The sequence below is a fragment of the Neomonachus schauinslandi genome, chromosome 6 (assembly GCF_002201575.2).
Source record: "Neomonachus schauinslandi chromosome 6, ASM220157v2, whole genome shotgun sequence".
Lineage (NCBI taxonomy): Eukaryota > Metazoa > Chordata > Mammalia > Carnivora > Phocidae > Neomonachus > Neomonachus schauinslandi.
In genome coordinates this window covers 27,678,740-27,700,858 of record NC_058408.1, presented here as the reverse complement: position 1 = coordinate 27,700,858, position 22,119 = coordinate 27,678,740, and the positions used below count along the sequence as shown (strand labels likewise).

The window sequence follows — 22,119 nt, the reverse complement described above, 5'->3', positions numbered from 1 at the left end:
GGTGCGTGCGCAACTGCACAGGTCCCGTCGCACCCTCACGAAGCCGGTCCTGGAGAGCGGTCGAGCGTGCGTGCGTGCGTACGTGCGTGCGTGCTAATACGCGTGCGTGCGCACGTGTGCGTTCCTAGTGGTCACGGGGCGATGGGAGTGGAGCGTTTGAGTTCAGGCATGGGGTATCTAGTTCAGCCGCAAGTTGGACCCCCAAACAGTGTCACTGAGCGACCTGTGCCCCTTCCTGGGGCCCGGAGATAGGCCGGAGAGGAGCCCTGCAGCCGAGAGGAGGAACCCGGCTTGCCAGAGGTCACACAGCCAAAGGTTTCCAGCCATAGGAGTGAGACTTGGGTGAGGGTGTTTGTTTCTCCCAAAAAATCTCCATCTTTATAGCATTTGATGCTCTGAGAACATTTATGACTTTTAACAGTACACTAGTCCAATGTGCACATTATAGATACACACGTGTCTTCACACGGCACATGCGTGTCCAGCACCCCACAAGACAAGCACATCCAAGAGCTCATTTACCCCAATACAGGCCCCCCCTTGTAGATACTGACAAGTTCATACAGCCAAGCAGATGCAGCCACAAGCAAACCCCAGGACTCCCCAGGATCGGATGCCCTCTTATTTGCCCTGGGTCCAAGCATGGCCTGAATGTGCTCACTGGCTTGCACAAGGACAGCTGACCCCCCCAGGAAAGTCCTGTCTTTCCTGCACTCCACAGGATGACCCCTGTGTTCAGAGTGCCCGCATGCTGCTTCCCTCCTGGAGACTGTCCAGGCATACCTCCCTCCCAGGCAGGGCCCAGTGCCTCTTGCCAGGGCCCTCCGCCATTCCCAGGGCCTGTGGCATCAGCTTGGAGGATCTCAGCTCTGAAACCTGCCCTGCACGTCTGTCTCTCAGCTCTACGCATTCCTCGTCCCCTCCCTTTCCTGGGCACCAGCCCTACCCCTCCCCTTTTGTGAGAGGGCCAGGTCTGAATAGGGCTCCCCCCACCCCCCACCATTGGAAATCCACCCTCCTGTGCACCCCTCCCCTTATTGAGCCCTGCAGCTGGGCTGTGTGTTGTCCTGGGCAGGATGTGGGGGCGGGCTGGGGGGTCCAGGCCCCCTCCTCCTCAGGGGAGAACAATGAGGCCGCTAGTCAGGGTGGGGGGGTGGAGGGAGTGGGGTGGGGGCATGGAGCCACATCAGAGCCTCTGAGGTGCGGCCCCTGGAGGGACAGCTGAGTGATGAGGTCTGAGTCACATGCCCCGCGTGCTCCTTGAACTCCCGCTCCCACTCCTGTGGAGACACGTCCAGAAATGCACAGGGTAAATATTTAGAGGTAATCGTTTTTTGGGGCACCTCGTGCCTCCCTGCCTGGCTGAGAATGAGCCAGACCCAGGACTCGAAGGGGAGGAGTCCAGTCAGATGCAAGTTCTGTGGGCCTCGCCATTCCTTCCCCTGCCACTGTCTGGTGCACCCCTGCATCCTCACCTCTCCGCTGGAAGCCCAGGCTAGTGGAGCCTCGATACATCCCGAGAACCAAGCTCTGACATAAAATCCATCAACAAACTCTCTTGGTTCTGCTCCTTAAACCATGGCCATCAGCACACCATCCCCCCGCACACCCCCTTCTGCCTAGCCCTCTTCTGGATGGAGCAGGCCCAGGGATGGCCCTCCTGTCCCCACATGGAGCAGAGAGGGAGCTGTGGACAAGAAGCGGCCCTGAGTTCAGCAGGCCAGTTCCTTGGCTCTACCCTGAACAGAATGTCTTCCTTCTTTAGAGGACATGGCGTCCGGACTCTAAGCTTTATCAAAGATAAAACATTTGAGACTAAACAGTCTTTTTATAGATTGGAACTGGGCTCCCCAGCACACATTTCCCCACCATCTCCAGCCTGCCTTTCTGAGCGTCCACATAACGCACACTTCATTTCTTGGAGGAAAATGGAGACACTCAGGTTTGACAGCAAAAGTGCATTCCTGAGGAAGCGAGAAAGCTGCAGGCAGGCCTGGGGGTGGTGCCCAGCGATCTGGTGGTCTGGTTTGGACCCACCTCTATACCCCTCAGGGAGGGTGCTGGCAGAGGCAGGAAGCAGCTGTTAAGAGTTTGAAATAGGATGGAACCCAAATGGGTGAGACACACACACACACGGACTCTGAGACATCACTGCTCACCCTGGTAGAAACTGAGAAGGAGATGCTAACACAGGGCAGGACCAACCAATGAAAGCACCAACTCCTTCCCACCTAGCTCCTGGGCCTGTTAGGCTAGGACATTTGCCCACAGGTCTCTGAGGGACAGGTGGAGGGAAGAAAGCAGATATTAATTGTGTATGTACTATTTGCTAGGCAGTCTGTAAGCATTGGCTCCTTTATAAGGACCCTAGAGATTTGGTGTTATTCATCCCATTTTTATGGATGAGGAAACTGAGGGTCACAGTGGTTAAGAGCCCAAGGTCTGATAAGTAAGTAGAAGACAGAGTTGACCTCAGGGCCTTTTGACTCCAAAGCTCAGTGTTTTTTCCTCTGGTTTCGTGAATGTGAAATGGAGATAACAATGGAATCTACCTTGGGGCTGTTGTGAGAATTACATGTAATTATTTGGTTAAAGGTTAGCCAGTGCCTGACACAGTAGGCCTTACAAGTGTCAGCTGCTAATATTGTGGTTATTTTGTGTCAAGGTATCTTTAGAGGACAGTGACCCTGAAACCACCCACGGGGCCTCTCACATGGTATGGGAAGGTTGGAATGATCCATGGAGGGATCAGGATCTGCATCAAGAAGCTAGACATCTTTTGGGACATGCTTGGAGGTCCTCTGATAGCAGGAGTCCACGGGAGGAAAACCAACAGGAAAGTGACTGGCAGAGAACTCAGAGAGCAGTGAAATCCCACTGGTTCTGGGATAGAATAAAAGAATTATCCCCCATGGCCATTGCAGGGATGAGCACACCAATGTGTGAATATTGCATGAACTTGCTCCATAGAGCTTAATGGCAGTAATCTCTAGGCTTCAGATTCCCCTTTGGTAAAAAGAATGCATGAGGTATTGCTTGTATTAAGTGGCCCCTCCCCTTCTGCTCTGAAACTCTATGAATGGTTCTCTAGCTTCTCCCATTACAGGGAGGTCAGTGTCCTTCATAGTCCTAACCACAGCCATTCCTCGGGGAGTCTGGCGGAGGGAGGAGAAAGGCAGAAGGCAAAATTGGAAACGATGGAGGGAATGCGCATATATGGACCTGGAAGGCCTGACTCCCAGCCCAGTGCTCACTCTTAGACATTGCACGTGCTCCTGCCAGGCTGGCTTTGGAATTAGGTGGCATGGAGTAGATGTGTGTTGGGTATGCTGCAGGAATAGCTGGGGCTCTGTGGGTATCTGGACCTGGACAGCAGAGGTTGGGGCTGATGGGCAGCTCACAGCTCCCCTCCCATTTTCTCGCCATGCAGAGACCTGAGCATGAACAACCTCACAGAGCTGCAGCCTGGCCTCTTCCACCACCTGCGCTTCTTGGAGGAGCTGTGAGTAGATGCTTCATGGGACTCGGGGGCGAAGCTTTGGGACCACTGATAGCTGTAGGAGCCAGGGCTCCCCAGGAGGAGGGCTAGAGCTCAAAGGGAAGGGAGTGGGAAGCTGTTCTTGATAGCAGGGTATTCACAGATACCTGGGCCAGCTGTGAGTCCCAGGTGGTGGGCAAGACCACATGGTAGAGGCACTCTGAAATCTGGCTCTTGGTCCTCCCTGAGGCCAGCTCTAATTTTCAGCTTCCCCTCTTTCTGTCAGTGGTTGCTTCTCTTCCTGGGGGTCATCTTTGACCTGCTCCCATCCCTTGTGTCCAGCTACCAGCCACCCCCACATCCCAGTGGTTCTTTCTCTGCAGTGTCTCTTACCTCCACCCCTTGTTCTCTATTCCCACTCCACCAGCCTCCTTTCAGATATACTCTGCCCATCGTCAGGGAGCATCTCACCAGCTTAAGAGCCTTCTCTGGCTCCCCAGTGCCCAAAGGATCTACTTCTAAGGCCCTCCCCCAACCTGGCCTAAACCTACCTGGCCGACTTTGCTCCATTGAGGCCGGTCATGTTCACTATCCTGGTTTCCCCTCCTGCATTTGAGCAGGAGACTTCCCCTTCAACCGGTGCCCACCATCTCAGGCACAAACCATTCCTCTATCACTGCCGAACACATAGGCCCACTTCCTCCACCAAGTCCGCCCTGGTTAATGCCTTCCCACGACTGTTGCTCTCCATCTGCGGTCCTTGGGGCTAGCCTCAGACTCCAGGGGTGCTCATGAACAAATCATCTCTTCAGTTAGAGTGCCCGGCCTGTCTGCTTGGGGAAGCCAGGTCACTCTGCTTCCAATCCTTGCATTCGTCCCAGATCTGTTCCTAACCTCCAACCTCCGTCTCCAGCCTGCTTTTTCTTGGTTTCGCACCACTGTCGATCCTCAGGGCTCTACTAAGGTTTGCTTAAACTGTGCAAAGCATGGGCTCCTGGCTCTGAAAACATTCACAGTTCCACCCCAACCCTGGCCCTGCTGCTGCCCTAACCGATTTCCCATCTTAGACAGTGCTCCCTCAAGATGCAGTCAGCCTGCCCCTGCTGGAGTTAGGATTTGATCAACCCCCAGAGCCATAGCTGGGTTTTCTTGAGCTTCCCCTCTGTGTGAAAGACAAGCTCAAGGTGCTGTGGGGGAAAACAAGATAGAAGTTCAGGGAGCTTCTAGGTGAGGCAGCAGAGCTGTGTGCCCAGCAGGTGAGCAGGGGAGCTCTGTGTAAAGAAGTGGTCAGGGTGCGGGGGAGGGGGGAGGTGCATCTAGCCTGTGGATGGGGAAGCCTTTCTGGGGGAGGAGTATTAAGCCAGGGCTCAAAGGAAGTGACAGAATTGGAGGCAGCAAGGGGCCTTCTGAGGTGGAGGTGCCACATCTTGGGTGGGAGTGAAAAGCAGGTGTGAAGGCTGAGGCGCTGGGGCAGGTGACATCCATGGCACAACCTGAGAACCGAAGGCTCATTTTCCTTCCATTTTCGGGCCCCCGAGAAGGGGCTGGGCCCCTTTTAAAGGTTCCATCTAAAGGACCTTTCCATGGCAAATGCCCACCTATAGGATCCAAGCTTGGGGACCTCAAATAGCATGATGCCTTTCCACACAATTTTTTTTTAAACAACAAATACCAAATAACAAGATTCTTTTTTTTTTAAAGATTTTATTTATTTATTTGACAGAGAGAGACACAGCAAGAGAGGGAACACAAGCAGGGGGAGTGGGAGAGGGAGAAGCAGGCTTCCCGCCGAGCGGGGAGCCCGATGTGGGGCTCGAACCCAGGACCCTGGGATCATGACCTGAGCCGAAGGCAGACGCTTAACGACTGAGCCACCCAGGCGCCCCCCAAATAACAAGATTCTTATTAAAGATATATTTTTTAAAAAGAAAACAGCTTCTGAGGTATGTCAGCCCAGCCTGTACATCCACAGCCTCTCATTAGGAACCGAAGTACGTAATAATGTCGTTGGGGACTTGGGAGATCCCAAGTTCTTTCTGCATCATCTACAGTTTGACTCCACTCAGTCTGGTTTGGGCATTAAGGATATTCTGTCACATTTGCTCCTGTTAGAATTGGTGATCACCCCATGACAAATGTGGAGACGCTTCATTAGACCCGGATGTTGGACTAATTCTAAAACCCCATTTCCTAACCCTCCTGGATTAATGGGTTAGCTGTGTAGTTGAGGGCATGGGGAGAGAGGGTCCCATCCTGTCTGTACCTGGCCCTCCCCTGGTGACAGGATGCAGTGCAGTCCCGCAGTTGAGAGTGGCAGGTGAGTCATCCAGGTTAGCAGGGGGGAGGACGTGACACTGTGGAGGGGACCAGAGCCTAGAAGTGAATCAGGTCTGGGTGACAACACCATGCTCGGCCACTGCCTATCTCTGTCAGCCTTAGGGGAAGTGACTTGATCTCCCTGAGCCTCAGATTCCTCCTTTAAAATTTGGAGATAATTCTAGGCACCTCACAGGGTTATTGTTAGAGTTAAGTGAGAATGGGCATGAAGCATTGAACACATTGTTCCTATCAATAAATGCTAGTTATCACCCCCTCCCCCCTCCCAAATCCCAAGATGCTAAGGGTGGTCCCCCACTTCCCCCATTTGGGTTCCCTGCCAACATCACTGACACTTTTCCCTGGTTTGCAGGCGTCTCTCAGGGAACCATCTCTCACACATCCCGGGACAAGCATTCTCTGGCCTCTACAGCCTGAAAATTCTGTAAGTATAAGTCTTCCCCGTTTTCCACAGAGATGCAACCTTGAGAACTGTGGGCAGGTTGAAGATTTGTAACCCGGGTCTTGGTTTGTCACTGGCTTGCTTACTTCCTCATCTTTACTTTTCATTTTAATTGTGATTTCCATTTCTTTGCTTTCACCGTTTCTATAACAAATCTTCTGATTTGTAAACAAACATTTCATTGCACCTGATAGTTATGGCAACCCTCCACAGAAGTCAGGTATCTTTTTTTTTTTTTTTGTAATGTGAATAATGACCAGAGAGGCAGGTCTTTGCTCTCCCCTCATGAGCTCTATTGGGCCAGGAGAGGAGGAATCCAGATTGGATTTCCTTGGCTGTTCTTCCTCCTGAGACCCAACCTTGGTCTCTGCAGCTCTGAGTCCCCTTTCCCATGGTAAATATCTCACAGCCCTCTGTTTTCAGGCTTCTTCATCCCATCCCATCCCCCTCTTCATCCTTTTATCTTTCCTTTAAAGCAAAAGGAAAGTGAGAATTGGAGAGGACCTTGTGTTAGTTCACTAACTTACCCCTTTGCTACTGAACTGATGGCTCATTTTAGAGAAGGGAAAACTGAGGCACCATCTCCTTCCATCCCCATCTATGGCTCACTTTGTCCCAACCAAGACTGTCTCCCCCAAAGCTCCCCCCATGTTCTTATGAGGAGTGAGGATGAAAGGCCATAGGGGGAAGTAGATGCACGGGGTCTGAAGGTGGGTAGGACAGGTTCCTGGGGAGGGCACATCACCACAGGGACGGGTTTGGGAAGAAAATGAGGATCTTGACGGCTGATCCTGGAGCAATAGAATGAGCATTTGGAGTTTCCCTAAACTGGTGAGCCATTCCCCAGCTCTGCTGCTCCCTTAGTCCTCACTTGACCTGCAGGTCGTTTTTGTATGGTTGAGCAGATGGTTTACTGCACAAGAAAATCTGGCTGAATGGGTAAGAAGGGGCTGAAATCCAGTCCTATGCCTGCCTTGGGGCTATAGCCACCTAGAAAGGAGTATCTTTTTCAAATGTGCTTAGAGTTGTTTATGGGCTAGCAATGGCCTTGGCCCCTTGGCCTGTGAGCTTCTGGCTTTTAGGTGGTCAGCAGTCCATGGTCCAGGCTAAGCACTTTCTTCTTTTTCATGTTGCTGGTCTTGAACACCTTTGGCCTTTAGCCTTTCTCTGGATCTGCCTCTGACTCTCTGACTCCAAGGCTGTCCCAGTCTCTTGTCCTTCCCTTCCCTTCTGCAGTGCCCTTGGATCCTGCAGGGTCTCTCCCCAGCCTCAGTCCCCAGGTCTCTCCTGCTTTCCCCTTCTCTGTCTCAGCCCTTGCTCTCCCTCCCTCTGCCCCTCTGTGCCCCGCCTCTCACTTCTCCTTCCTGCTTCTCCTCTTGGTCTGTCTTGATCCCCGTCAACATTGCTGCCCCGGGGTGTGGAGAGGCATCCCGAGCCAGACGCAGAGTGCAGGCAGCCTGCTTGGTGGCGTGTCTGTGCCCAGTGGCAGGCTCAGACCTGCAGCCGGGATTAGAGAGCGGGCTCTGTTTGCTGGGCCTTCAGAAGATGTGAGACTCATGTCCCGTTCCTAAGACTCCGGCTTAGAGATGAGCCTCCTCTTTCTTCTTTGCCTACATTAGGCAATAAATCAAAGCCTCGGAGAAACCGCAAGCCTCCCACCCCCTTTCTGCAAACGGCGCCCTTGGCTCCATGAGCTGGGTGGCCAGGAGAAGCTGCTGGTTGGAGCCAAGGACAGCCGGAGGCCCACTCCCCACTCTGCCATTGGCCCCCACGTTGCCCCATACTCAAAGACCACCTGGTCCCCCAAAGCCTTCTTGTCAGTTCTTTGCCTGCAGAGTTCTCTACTTGAGAGATGAGTTGGGTGGTCTTGGGGAGCTTATTCTCTTACTCAAGTGCTTCAAAGCAGGGGATTGCTCCTGCATCTGGGCAAGAAGGACTTTCTGATGCCTCACGTCAGTTCTCTTGCCGCCCTGTCCTTCCATGGCTCAGTGTTCAGAACTGCAAGAAAAATAGAGCAGTAAGGGGCATCTGGGTGGTTTAGTTGGTGAAGCATCTGCCTTTGGCTCAAGTCATGATCCCGGGATCCTGGGATCCATCCCATGCTCCCTGCTCAGCGGGGATCCTGCCTCTCCCTAGGCCTCTCCCTCCTGCTCTGCTCTTGCTGTCTCTCTCAAAATGAATAAATAAAAAATCTTAAAAGAGCCTTGGTGACTTAAAAAAAAAATAGAGCGGTAAAGCCCACCATCAGCATAATAATCTCTTTTTGTACCAGGATACTGTCCCTTTAGCTACTCCCCTGTCTTCTTGGGGTCTGAGACTCTTACCTGAACCGCCTCTTTCTTTCTCTGAGGCCTGACTGTCCCTGCCGGACACTGCCTCTTTCCTCTCGGGAGCAAAGGGCAAAGAAGGGGGAGATTCCCTCTCTGATCTCCTAAGTGACGGTGGCAGACCCCTCCCTCTGTCCTTCCCACCGCAGCCCCACACCTGCCCTGGAGGTGTTACTCTTGGATCCTCTCCTTCCTCTGCTGCTTTTCCAAGTCTTGGAGCCCGCAGGCTCTGGCCAGGCTCCTGTGGAGAGAGCCAGGCCTGCAGGGGATTTCCAGTCTCACGCCTTTTCTCCAGACTGTAGGTGGGAATGTCTGTCCTCTAGAGTTGGGAAGGCTGAGGCCCCGGGTTCACTGCCTTTCCCCCTGCCCACGGCCACCACTGGAACTGTCCTAAGGGAAGCATAGTTCTTGCTGCTGCTGGTATGTGGGAAAGAGCCTTGGAGGGCACCTGCCCTGTGTGCCCTGTCAGGGTGAGGGAATCACGGAGGCTGGAGCTCCTGCATCCTGACCCACAGCCTGAGGGTGTGGAGCTGGCCTGTGAGGAGGCTGTCCTGCCCTAAATGGCTCCTGCCTCACACTGAGGAGGAAGAAGGCGGGGGAGAGGGAGAGGAGGAGGGGAGAGAAGGAGAGGAGAGAGAAAGGGGATAGAGGGAGGGAGGGAGAGAGAGAGAGGGAAGGGGGCAGAGAGAGGGAGAGAGTGTGCCCCAGCCACCTCTTCCCTCACAAGCCTCTTTCCTCACAGCAGCCCCCCTCCCCTCAGAGAGCTGTGTGAGGCTTGAGCCTTGGCGCCTTTCCTGCCAAGGCCACCACCTTACCTATGTTAGGCCGGTTTGGCTCATCTAGAAAGACTCCTGATGGGCCTCACTTGCTTCTCACCAGACCCAGATCTGGGAAACGGGGGTTGACAGTTCAAGGACTTGCTTCCCCTCCATGTCCCCAAGAGGCTGGGCAAGAGATTTTCCCCAGACTACCTATGCCTGGTTTGAGCCCCAAATCTCTGGGAGACTGGTTTGGGGTTCCTAGCTCACGTCACCTTGGTGATGCCTGAGTCTCGAAAGGGGCAGCCTTTTCCGAAGCCCTTCCGAAGCCCTGGCCCGAGGCCACCGAGGGGTGGGGTAGAGTGAGTTCCTCTCGGGCCCCATACGAGGGACTCTCCCTTGGCTGGCCTCTAGCGTTGTCCTCTTCACACTGTATTGAGTGGTCTTCGGTTGACATTGACTGTGTTTACTCTCCACCTGGCTGGACAGCACCATGCCTGGCCCAGAGTCGGGCTTCCACTGGTGTTGATGAAATGAATTGGACTGACCTAGGGAGGAGAGACTTGTGAGCTGTTTTAGAGTGGGGCCTTCCTGCCTGGCTCATGGGATAAGGATGCTAGGCTCTAGGAGCCCAGGGAGATCCTCTGAGCCATTCTTCTCCAGGAGGTGGAGCCTACTGCCCTCGTCCTGTCAAGAGACTAGATGTCAGGAAGTGGGTCTCATGTGCAGCAGATCCCAGAACAGGTGGCAAGGAGGACGCTCAGACGTCCTCAGTTTTCTTACCTTTAAAACGGGGATGTTGGGATACCCTTTCCAACATTTTTAACTGCAGAAACTTAAAACATAAACACCTCGTGCAGAAGTCATGATATATAAACAGATAAGGGAGGATTTCTCTGGTTACAGTGGATGAGGGGGGTGGGTAGACCCCAGGCTCTCTTTTGCCCATCCACCCCAGTGACCCCCAAGGCCCCTCCACAGAACCAAAGGAAGGACCTTTGTCAACCACTGGTGGATCGCCTCTCTGGAACCTTCCAGCTATTAACGCTCATGGTTCCTGCCCCCAAATGCTTTTCAAACCAGAGAGATATTCCTCAGCAGTGCTTCACGGGTGACCAGGGAGGAGTCCCGAGGGCTGGGCTTCCCCTAGACGAATGGCTGCACATTAGAGTCACCTGGGAGCTTGCCTAAAATCCCTTGCGTAGAGATTTGGCCCCAGAGATTAATTAGGCTTCAGTGTGGCCTGGACACTGGGGTTTAAAAAAAAAAAAAAATCTTTCCAGGTGCTGCTAATATGTAGCCAGGTTTGAGACCCAGTGCATTGGACAGACTCTGGCTCACCAGGCAGAATCAGGGCCAGTGAGAGGGGCAGGCAAATGTGGTCCCAAAAGCAGTGGCCTAGGAGATAAGACTTGGGCCTTAGGCCTGATTTGGCCTTTAGTTTGCTTTGTAACTGAGGGTAGGTCACCTCCCCTTCCTGAACCCCCATCTCCTCATTTGGGAAACAAAGGGGTTCTTCCCTTCTAAAGGTGCTTCCAGCTTTGATGACCCAATTGTGTTTCAGTGAAGGAGGGCTGGGAAAGGAGGCCAGGAACAGCAAGGGAGACAGCGCCAGGCCCAAAGCCAACTGCCATGCCGACCTTCAGCTTAGTGGGTTTTGATGCCATGAAAGCAAGGACTTTCTTGACGAACAGACCGGACTGCCTGGCATGGGATGACTTCCCTGGCACTGGAAAGATGACTGTGCCCTGCGAAGGTGCTACAGCATCTGTGTTGGCAGGGAGGTACAATTCAGAGACCTTAAAGATCTTTCCAGATCTGGGATTTGACAGAAGAAAGGGTAGGGGGATCTGAGCAGGTGATGGGGGTAGAAATGCATTGCGATGCTCAGGGGAGGCAGGGTTCTGCCCACAGAATGACTAGATGCAGCCTCTGGGGCCCCTGGAGGCGTGGGGGCCTGTGAGGTGGCCTGAGCAGCCTGTGGCCCCTCCTGTTTGCCCAACCATCATTTCTCCATCTCCTTGCTCCAAGCATCCTGAGGCCTCTGGGTGAGAATCAAGGCAGCCCCCTGAGATCCCCAAGTGAAGTTCCCACTCTTTAGATGCAGGAGGTCGACACTCTAGAAGGATAGAAGTACTAAGCAGGGCGGAGGGCAGGAAATGTCTTGGGTCCCTGAATATTGTAACTGAGTGAGGGTTTATTTATGCATCCTCTGGTAGCCTCTTCCTTTGAAAGATGAGAAAATTGAGGCCCAGAGAGGGGAAGTGACCTACTCAAGTCATCCAGCACTGATAAAATGGTGTCAGAACAATAAGGCCACATGCCGTGCTCCTGAGCGCTTCCCTCGCCTGAGATACTGTAGCGCGTGCTTCATGGGGGTTATTTGATTTAATCCACTTAATCAGTGCGTAAGGTCATTATCATCATCCCCAGTTTACAGATGAGGAAACTGAGGCCCACAGAGTTGAAGTAGGAGCTTGCAGCTATCGCATTGTTGGATAGAGGCAGAGCTTAGGACCCAAATCCAGGGCTGTCTGACTTCAGAGCCTGCTGTGTGACTGCTACACTTTAAGGACGTCTGGGAGGCTAAGGTTTAAATTCTACCTTTTTTTTAAGGTTGATTTTTAATTAATTAATTATTTTAAAGCAGGTGGGGGCAAGCATCAGAGGGAGAGGGAGAGGGGGTCCCAGTGAGGAGCCCAAGTTGGGACTTGATCTCACAACTCTGAGATCACGACCTGAGCCGAAATCAAGAGTCGGTCGCCTGCCTAACCTACTGAGCCACCCAGATGCCCCTATATTCTACCTTTGAAGCAAAATTGTAATTGAAAGGCCCCATCCTGGGCTGTGTGGGGCCTGGCTTGGAGGGGTCTGGGGAGTGTGCTCCTTCAGGGGCACAAACTATGAGCAGGAAGGGACCCTGGGCACTGCCTCTGCCTGCAGCCTGGCCCTTCCCTTCGTGCTGCTCTCAGTTAGCCTCGGGGCCAGGGGCAGGGAGGACCCCGATCCCAAGGCCCCGGTTCTCTGCAGTCCTCAGGGTCTGGCTCTCTTCCCCCTTCCTCAGCTTGGCCTGCAACAGGGGCTCTTCTCAGTCTCCAGGCCAGGCCCACAGTGAGGCCAACGCTCTTTTGTTCTTGTGGTGCTGTGATTTGGTTCATGTTTGGGATTCTTACGTATCCATAAAAGGAGTTTAGGAGAGGTAACGGGTGGCTCTGACCAGGACAGTCACATAGGAGACGTGGGTAACTACTCAGGTGCATTATCTTCCCACTCTGCATTTTCTGGTCCTCGCTGTCCCCTGCCACGCTGATGGAGGCCAGGTGTGTAATGGCTAGGTGTTTGGATGCTGGGACCAAACCCTCTGGGGTAAGTTTGAGTCAATACATATAAAGCTCTATGACCAGGCACATCAGCTGCTAGTATTTTTCAAGTTAAAGACTAGGAAAGGAGCTACTCTTCCTGAAGCATGGTGATCTTCCCTGAGCGATCCCGAGCAAGAGGCATATCTCTGCTGAGCCTTCCCTTCTGAAAGATTGACAAGTCCATACCTGGCACACAGTAGGACTCACTGAGTGCTCATCCCCTCCAGGTTCCTGAGACACCTGGCCTATCAGGATGCATCCCTCGCCTCTGGGGCCATATGTGGCCCCGGGGGCTGTCGGACGGGGTGCTGTGCAGGCAGGCTGGGTTGGGGGAGGGCCCACTCACTTTGCCTGGGGTACTGGGCAGCTTCCTTCCTGGTTCTCCAGCTATTCTCTGGACCCCAGAGCGCCCACAGTCTGTGTGCCCTCCTCCTCCCCATTTCTGGGGTCCAGCTCTCCAGGCCTACAGGTAAAGAATGTCCAGATGGCAATGCCACCCAGGGGCTTTCCTTTCTTCACTCCCTCCCTCCCACAGATCCAGGTGAGCAGGATCCTTGCTCAGGGCCCCGTGTCTTAGAGTCTCTGTGCCTTGAGGTACCTTTCTCAAACATGTTTAAGGCCAGCTGTGATGCGTGGGGTCAGCAGAGCCACCCGGAGGGACCGCCCAGGCCTCCATGTCTCCTCTCTGTGTGCTCTCTGACCCTTTGCCCTGCACGTCAGGTTTCCCAGGTGCGCAGAAGAGCTCCATCTATGGGGTGGTCCTGGGGTCCTGTGGCCGAGCCACTTCCAGAAGAGCAGCCTACCGAGTGGATCATGTCCACTGGCTGGCATGTTATTTCTTCTGTGGGACCATGTGAGATGGGGCCATCAGAATAGTGCTGACATGCTGATCTGGGGTGCCTCAGATTGTTTCTATAGACATGGATTCCACAAAAACATATTTGCCTGGGGCCCTGCCTCCCAAGGGGCAGTCTTGCCCTCATCCACATCCTCTCCTTCCCCAAAGACACCTCCAGCCTTTCAGTTGCCTGGGGAGAAAAACCTACATTTCCCAGTGTCCTTCCTGACCAAACTGTGACAGAATTGCAAGTGTTCTGACTTCCAGCTTGTCTCACTTCCCCAAGATGTCTTCTCTGCTTTTTCTCCACTGTCCTCTTCAGCCCTGCCTCATCCCAGAAGCCCTTCTGAGCCCTCTCCAGCCCCAGGCCCAGCCCACAATTCCTCAGCAGCCTCTGAACCCCCACTAACTGGGCAGGGTGCTGGACCGGGACTCTCTGGGGCTCGGAAGCTGGGGCAAGAGGGAGGGGTCTGGTGTGGGTCAGGGGTCGAGGGTGGAACCCCCCAGCTGTGCACGCTGTGTGGGTCCTCCAAGCCCTTCCCTCCCCTTACAGGATGCTGCAGAACAACCAGCTGGGAGGAATTCCCGCAGCGGCCCTGTGGGAGCTGCCGAGCCTGCAGTCTCTGTGAGTCACTGGAGGGCTGGGCTGGGGAGCCAGCTTCCTGGGGCCTGACTCACAGCCCCGGGGCCCCTGCCTCGGCTTCCCCTCCTTTCTGCGGACCCCCCTTTCTCACTCCATGTTCCAGACAGCATGCCGCTCCGGGCTTTGGTTTTTTCGGGGGTTTTTGTTGTCGTCAGTGTGTGTATGTGTACACTTGCGTGTGTAGTCGGGAAGGAAGGCCCTGAGCCCCCACTGGAGGACTGTGGGCATGGGATCTCCCTAGGTGGGGCCACCGGGGCAGCGGTCCTGGGGTGTCTGGCGTTCTGCCACGGAGCCTGGGGTGGAGGTTGGAGACTGCCACCCCAGAGAAGTGTCAGGAAGGGGCTATCTCCCCCACCTAGCTTGCTCTAGCCCCCAGGGCTTGCGGGGTTGGGGCGCTAGGCTCAGACACCCATTTCCCCTACTCGTGGGTGGGACTGCATTCAGGGACTCACTGGCCACTCAGGACAGAGCCATCTCTTCAAGGAGCCCTGCAGTACCTTTCTCACCCAGTAGGGGCTTCATGAGGCAAGACTGAGTCTGAGGGCGGAAGCAGAAACAGGTGCTATCTAGTGATGTGAGCTCACCAGCTGTGATCCTCTGGGCCAGGTGCTGAGTTTTATTCACGCGGTGCACATCGAGGGGCCTGGGTCCTAGCAGCTGCCTAATACAGGTCTGAACCAACTGAATTTTCAAGTACATCTGCATCTGATGGGAGAGTAAATAGATGTTTTGGGAGAAATCAAAGTTGAGAGACAGGCGTGGGCATAACATATAACCATGGGGGAAACTGAGGCACAGTTAACATGCACTGTGTCAGGACGAAGGCCCTGGGCATTCTCAGCCTGTGGGTTCTGCCATGGTCCCTGTCCATGGTGGAAAAACTGAGGCAGAGAGGGTTAGTGACACAATAGTTGGGATCAGAGCCAGCCAATGGTTGTGTCTGATTCTAAACTATCCGGATTCTCCTCAGGTAGAAGGATGAAGGAGGTAGCAAGGTGGCTTTCCTTCCCATAACCCATATTCAGGCCCCACTGCACCATAAATAGAGGGGTCCAGACATGGGGGCCCTGGCCAGCTATCTGTGCCACACCCACACATGGTCAGGACTTTCCTCCCCTACCCCTGCCCTGGCCGTCTCCTACCCTCCTGCTTCTGTGTCTGCACCCCAGCGCCCCCCAACTGCCGTATTGGCCCGCCCCTGCCTCCGCTCACTCTCTCACCTTCCCACCCTCCGTCCCAACAAATGCTGGGCCTCTGGCCCCAGACACCTTTTCTCCCTCCACCCAGGTCACCACTGAACTGGGCAGGCAACCCAGTATTTCCCTAGAGGCCAATATCAGATCAAAGGCCAGCAAATCCTGTGCTTGATCTCCACCCCCAGCACAGACTAAACATTTGCTTAGGGCACCAGCAAAGCAGGGGCAGCCAAAAATGGAGGGGTGCGTGTGTGCAGAATTTGATATTTCATCCAAAGCGTCAAAGAGGTATTCATTGGGGAAAAAAATTAGAATTTTGCTGGGTTTCACACTTATTTTAAGGTTAAGTTTTGTTTGTTTTAATTGTGAATCACATCTTTTGCCTGCTTAGGGGTTCCAAAGGTCTTGTTTTTCAGACCAGGCATGATGCTTTGGGGCTATCAGGCAGTTTCTTCTGCACTTTCTGAAAAACGGGCAGCCCCTGTGGCTGGGGAAACTAGGTAACTGGCTTCCACTGCAGCCCTATTACTCCCCATGGTCTGGGTGGGTCAGGGCAGGAGACAGAGGCCCAGTCCCCCACTCCCGCAGTGTTAAGGCAGATGAATAGATTTTGCCTCTTGCAGTCATGTGAGGAGAGCACTGTCCTATGAAGCAGAAAACTTGGCTTCAAGTCCTGGTTCTGATCCCAACTATTGTGTCACTAACCCTCTCTGCCTCAGTTTTTCCACCTTCAATTTGGGGGTAATTATCTTCTTTGCCTATCTCACAGGGTTGTCAGGAAGATCAAATGTATAGTAAACAGAAAGGGATTTGTAAAGAGAAGACTCCGCACAACTGGGATGTGTGGTGATGCTATTATGTTATTATTCACTTAACTAGTCATTGATCTATTCATTTTACACATATTTTTGAGGCTTTGCTGGGGAGGCAAAACCTGACTTGCATCTTGAAGGATTAGTAAGCGTCAATTGGGCGAAGAATCAGGGAAGGACATTCCAGGCAGAGGGAATAGCACGTGCCAAGACACAAAGATGAGGAACCCAGTAAATTCTAAAGACTTTACAATGAAGTGAGTCTGGCTGAACTGTGTGTGTGTTCGGGGACTGGTGGGAAGGGCAGTGGTGGAGAGAGATCTGGAATTAGCAAGAGGTAATGCCTAAAGAGTAAGTGTGGACCTTGCTAAGGATTTGAACACTGGTGAGCCACAGGAGAATTTTTAGCAGGAGAGCAGTGTGATTGAGTTTGCATCATTGGAAGATTACTTTGGCAGTAGTTATGGAGGACAGCCTGGAGGTGTGGAGCCAGTAAGGGGCTGGTGAACCAAGGGAGCCTAATGGCAGCTGAAGAAAGGGAGGCATAGTAAGATAAAAGAAACTGATGGACTCTAGAAATATCAAGATGATATGTTGTCAGGACTCTGGATCGGATGTCCTGGGTCAGCTCCTTCACTTACTACCTGTATGATCTTGAGCAGGTTAGTTATCCTCTCTGCTTTCATTTCTTTATTGGTAAAATGGAGGTGGTGTCTGTGTACCTCAATAGGATAGAATGAAATGAGCTAATATACATAAAAACACAGTACCTTTTGTTGCTACTACTGCAGTTATTACTAGTAGTTGTGGTATGGATTGGAGGTGGGAGTTGAAGGGGAGGAGGAGTCAAGTTGCTGGGCATGTCTCTGGCTTCCACATCTGGGTGGACAGAGAGGCTAGTCGCGGCGAGCCTGGCACATGGTGAGATCACAGTAAGAATGTAAGTGAATAGTGACCCCAGAGGATGAGTGCTCTGGGGAGGGGCACAGGGAAAGGGGAGACACTGAGGTCCCTTTGGACCTATTGAGTTTGAGGTACCTATAGGTAGGGTGACCAAGCATCTCAGACAAACTGGAAAGGGGGTCACCCCACCTACAGGACGTCAGTGTGTGTGTGTGTGTGTGTGTGTGTGTATGTATGTGTTAGGGAGAAGAGGGGGAGTGCATAATCCAACTCAAATGTTCTATTTGGTTGGTGTTATATCCTGAGCTTTTGGAAGCTGGGGACCTCTAAATGAGGCTCTGTCCTACTAATTCAGGTTCCTCCATCTCAGACGGAGACAGTAAAACCAGCCCAGGTTTGCTAGGCTGAAAGTGGACGGTGGGAGCAAATGACAATTTTGGGAGCCCCTCTGTGTGTCAGCGCTGTGTGAGATGTTTTATGTGTGTGCTCTGACTTCATTCTCACAAAAACTCCTTCATGATTGCCTTCTGTGTTGGCAGATGAGGAAATAGAGGCTCAGATAAGTTCAGGGACTATTCCAAGGTCAGAGCTAGTGAGTGGGGAAGGCAGGGCTATACCCCAGTGTTGTTGCTGTGCCCTTCCCATCATGGCTGCAAGGGAAGTCATTTTTGGTGGCCATCACTGGGCGGCCCTCCCTCCTTCCTGACAAATACCAATAAATAGAAATTCCCTCCTTCTTGTAGGAAGTCAGTGGGTCAGGGAGGCAGTATATAGGAGACACATCCCTGCCCATGTCTCTCCTGGGGGTGGTATGTCCTCCCCAGAGCAGGCCAGACCCACCCAGGGGCTCAGGTCCCTAGGAAAGGCTGTTCTTCGCCTCCAAAAGGCAAGGTCCCTTCACAGACTCCTGTGGACATTCCTGGAACCTCAGTGAAGGTTCAGTCCTGTGGTTCACCTTCTACCAGCTAGAACCAGATACTGGGGAATAGAAAGTAGGTTTGGATTAGTCAGGAGTGGGGTCAGGTTTAGGGGATGGGGCCCTAGGTGACCAGTTGAACATGGTACACAGGCTGTTTGGCTTGGCACCTGGGTGGGTAGCACCCAGCTCTACAATACCCCCTCCCTGGATACACTTGCTTCTTCTCTGACCAATGTGGGAGGGAGAGGATGCAATGCCAGATGTGTCATGCCAGGTTTGAGCTGAGGCCAAGAGAAACCACGGGAAGCCAGTGGAGCCTGGGGGAAAATAGAAACTGGGTGGGGGTGAGGCAGGGCCAGGGGGAGAGTGCATGGAAAAGCAGAAAAACAGCCCAGAAAGACCTCAGGACGGGGCTGGGGTGGGGCCCGGGAAGCGCAGGCTCGCTGGTCCCTGGAGAAGAATCAGAAAAGCACAGTGGCAGGAATAAAGGGGAGAAAACAGGAAAACAGCCCAATCCTGGACACCCTACGGGGAGAAATGCATAATCGCAAAGGATAGCCACATGAAACTGGCCAACATTGTGCCGAGCACGGGAAATTAATCAAGAGTGGTGCCAGACTCCAAACTGAAACCCAAGTTAGAACCACCACAACGCTCTCAGCGCAAGCCGGTCGATCTAAAACACATTGGCTGCCTGCTGCAGAGGGGGAAGAGTTGGAGAAGTCCGGGATGGAGAGGGGTGTGTGTGTGTGTGGGGGGGTGTACCTGTGTGTATGGGAAGGCAGCTGGGCTCAGGGTGATGCGGGAAGGGAATAGTGGCTCCCACTTATCACACTTCAAGATGCTAAGCACATTCATATTTCATTTAATCCTGAAATCCCATTTTGGGATAGAAGCTACTCCGATTTTATAGACAGGGCAACTAAAGGCCAGAGAAGTTAAGCAACTTGACCAAGATCCCACAGCTAGGATGTAACTGAGCTGGCATTCTGTTTTAGCTCTAATTCCAAAGTACCATGTTTTTTTTTTTTGAGAGAAAGAAAGTGTGTGTGCGCATGTGCACGTGCAAGGGAAGACGGCGGGGGGTGGGGCAAAGAGGGGGGAAGAGAGAATCTTAAGCAGGCTCCATGGCCAGCATGGAGCCCGTTGGGGGCTCGAGCTCATCACCCTGAGATCATGACCTGAGCTGGAATCAAGAATCAGATGCTTAACCGACTGATCCACCCAGGTGTCCCCAAAGTACCATGTTCTTAACCTCTCTCTCTTAACACCTCTTCTAAGACACAGTGCCTTAGGATCCAAAGATCTGGATTTAAGTCTTGGCTCTGTCACTAACTAGCAGTGAGGCCATGGGCAAGTCTCCCCTTTCTGAGCCCAAGGTTCCCTATCTCTAAAGTGGGAGGGTCAAATGAGATGATTGGCAGACAGGTGTCCCAAGAGAAAGGATGTCATGCTCCAGAGATAGAAGAATGTCCTAATGGGGTTACTGGCCCTGTTCCTCAGTCCCTTATGATTGCTGTGTGCTTGCTGTCTCTGGGTCTCAGTTTCTGTCTCTGTGCAATGGAGAGCATCCTCCTTGAACCCTTCCAGTCTCCTGGGACTCTGTGAGGGGGGATGGGGAGGAAGGACTCAAACCTCTCTAGGAGAAAATGGCTAAACCATTCTGGCCAGTGCCAGAGGCCAGTTCTATGAGGACAAGGATCAGAAAAGATGAAAACAAGGGGCTTCTGAGCAGGTCCCCCTCATTCCGTACATCTGACCCCCCTCCCAGGGACAGTTGTTCCCCTAGATGGATGACCACAGCCAGACTAATAATAACCAGCCCTTAGATGGCACTTTCCATGTGTGAGGTGTTCGTTCTTCTTACCTCTTACTCTTTGCAGTACTCCTCTGGGATGCTTTCTACTAGTAGTCTCATCACCCCATTTTATAGATGAGCAGACCACCGAGGCACAGGGAAGGTGATGTGACTTGATGAGAGTTATTACAGTGAGTACGTAGCAGAGCCATGGTCCAAAACTCAGGCAGCCTGGCCCAGAGTCCGTGCACATAATTGTGGTGCTGGGTTGCCTCTCAAGGGTGTTCTGAGGCTGCTGAGTGAGCCGATGACAAGCCCTGAGGCCTGGGTCATCACTGGGGAGCTGGGGACCAAGGTATTTCCAGAGCACCTGCCCCCAAGGCTGGCTTTGGGTAGTGCACTCTGCTGGGGGGTACCGGAGAAGCCTGGATTGGGCTGCTGTCCTTACTCTGGCAGTTCTAGGGTTGAATGGAGCCAGTTTGGGCTGCTCTCACCAAGTACCATAGACTGCGTGGCTCGTAACCAGCAAAAAGTTATCTCTAACAGTTTTGGAGGCTGGAAGTCCAAGATCAGCTTGCCAACATGGTTGAGTAGGAGGGTGAGGTTCCTCTCCTGAGTTGCCGACTGCTGACTTCTGGTTGCACCCTCATGTCTGGAAGAGCAGAGACAGGAAGCAGGCTCTGTCCTGACTCTTACAAGGGCACTAATCCCATTCACATGGGCTCCACCCTTGTGACCTCAGCTAATCACCTCCCGAAGGCCTCACCTCCCAAATCCATCACACTTCAGTCCATAACCGGTGATGACCCAGGCCTCAGGGCTTGTCATCGGCTCACTCAGCAGCCTCAGAACACCCTTGAGAGGCAACCCAGCACCACAGTTATGTGCACGGACTCTGGGCCAGGCTGCCTGAGTTTTGGACCATGGCTCTACTACGTACTCACTGTAGTAACTCTCAGAGGGAGTATTGGTTGCCTGGGGAGCTAGGGCTGCTGACACTTTGGCATGAGCATTGATCCCTAAAAACCACTGGCTTTGATCATAACCCCCAAAGACTCCTTGAGAGAGGGCCTGAGGCTGGTTGTCCCTAACCATCTACTTGTGAAGAGCATTAAGATCTTTCTAGAAACTTTTCATGAGGAACAGCTTTTCTTTTTTTTTAAAGATTTATTTATTTATTTTTGGTAGAGTGCACAAGTGGCAGGGAGGGACAGAGGCAGAGGGAGAGAGAGAGAATCTTAAACAGACTCCCTGCTGAGCAAGGAGCCCAATGTGGGGCTTGATCTCATGACCCTGAGATCATGACCTGAGCCGAAGTCAAGAGTTGGACGCTTAACCTACTGAGCCACCCAGGAGCCCTTGGAACAGCTTTTCTATTTGACCCTTGCAAGGAGTTGCACCAGCATTTATAGCCCATTTTACAGACCCACCTGAGAGGGAAGATACAGGGGCGAGGTGCTCTGCTCAAGATTCCCCAGTGAGTTAGAGATGGAGCCAGGAGGGGAACTAAGTAGGGTCTTCTTGTGGTGGGGCAGAAGAGCCCAACCATGACTTGCCTTACCACTCACAGCCTCCCTGAAGCAAATCTTTGAAAGGCCCCAGTGGAAGGCCTGGGTGATTTCAAGAGAAAGAGCCAGTGATGCATGAGACTGGGGAATTCCCTTAAGGAGGCATTTTCTTGGTTCTCCTGAGCACCGTGAGCAGGAAGAGGACATCACCGGGGGGGACGAGGAAGGTGCCTTTGGGGGAGAGAATGGGCCAACACAGTCATGAATAGAACTTGTAGAATAGTGGCTCTCAAAGTGTGGTCCCTGGACCAGCAGCATCAGCATTACCTGGGAACCTGTCAGAAATGCAAATTCTCAGGCCCCACCCTGGACTTACTGAATCAAATCTGTGGACCAAAGAGACCGGCAGTCTGTGTTTTAAGAAGCCCCCCAGGGGATTCCATGCACACTGAAGATTAAGAATCAGTCCTGGAGAAGAGAAATCTATTTGTTTCCTTGGGCTGCCATAGCAAATTGGGTGGCTTAAAACAACAGTAATTCATTCTCTCATAGTTCTGGAGCTCAGAAGTCTGAAATCAAGGTGTCAGCAGGGCCTCTTGCAGCTTCTCTTGGTGGCCAGCATTCCCTGTGGCTGCATCATCCAATCTCTGCCTTCCATCCTCACGTGGCCTTCTCTTCTCTTTGTGTCTCTCTGTGGTTTCCTATCAGGACAGTTGTCATTAGATTCAGGGCCCACCCAGACAATCCAGATGATCTCACCTCGAGAGCCTTAACTTAATTACATCCGCAAAGACCTTT

At 52.8% G+C, this 22,119-nt stretch overlaps 1 protein-coding gene across 1 annotated transcript in view; it reads left to right on the top strand.

Annotated features, from left to right (window-relative positions):
• The window catches only part of LGR6 (leucine rich repeat containing G protein-coupled receptor 6), a 116,834-nt gene that overhangs the window by 25,070 nt on the left and 69,645 nt on the right, over window positions 1-22,119 (top strand). Inside the window, exons 2-4 of the mRNA XM_021682464.1 lie at window positions 3,431-3,502; window positions 6,168-6,239; window positions 14,096-14,167. Of these exons, the coding sequence (XP_021538139.1) occupies window positions 3,431-3,502; window positions 6,168-6,239; window positions 14,096-14,167 (216 nt within the window). The remainder of the gene's footprint in view (window positions 1-3,430; window positions 3,503-6,167; window positions 6,240-14,095; window positions 14,168-22,119) is intronic.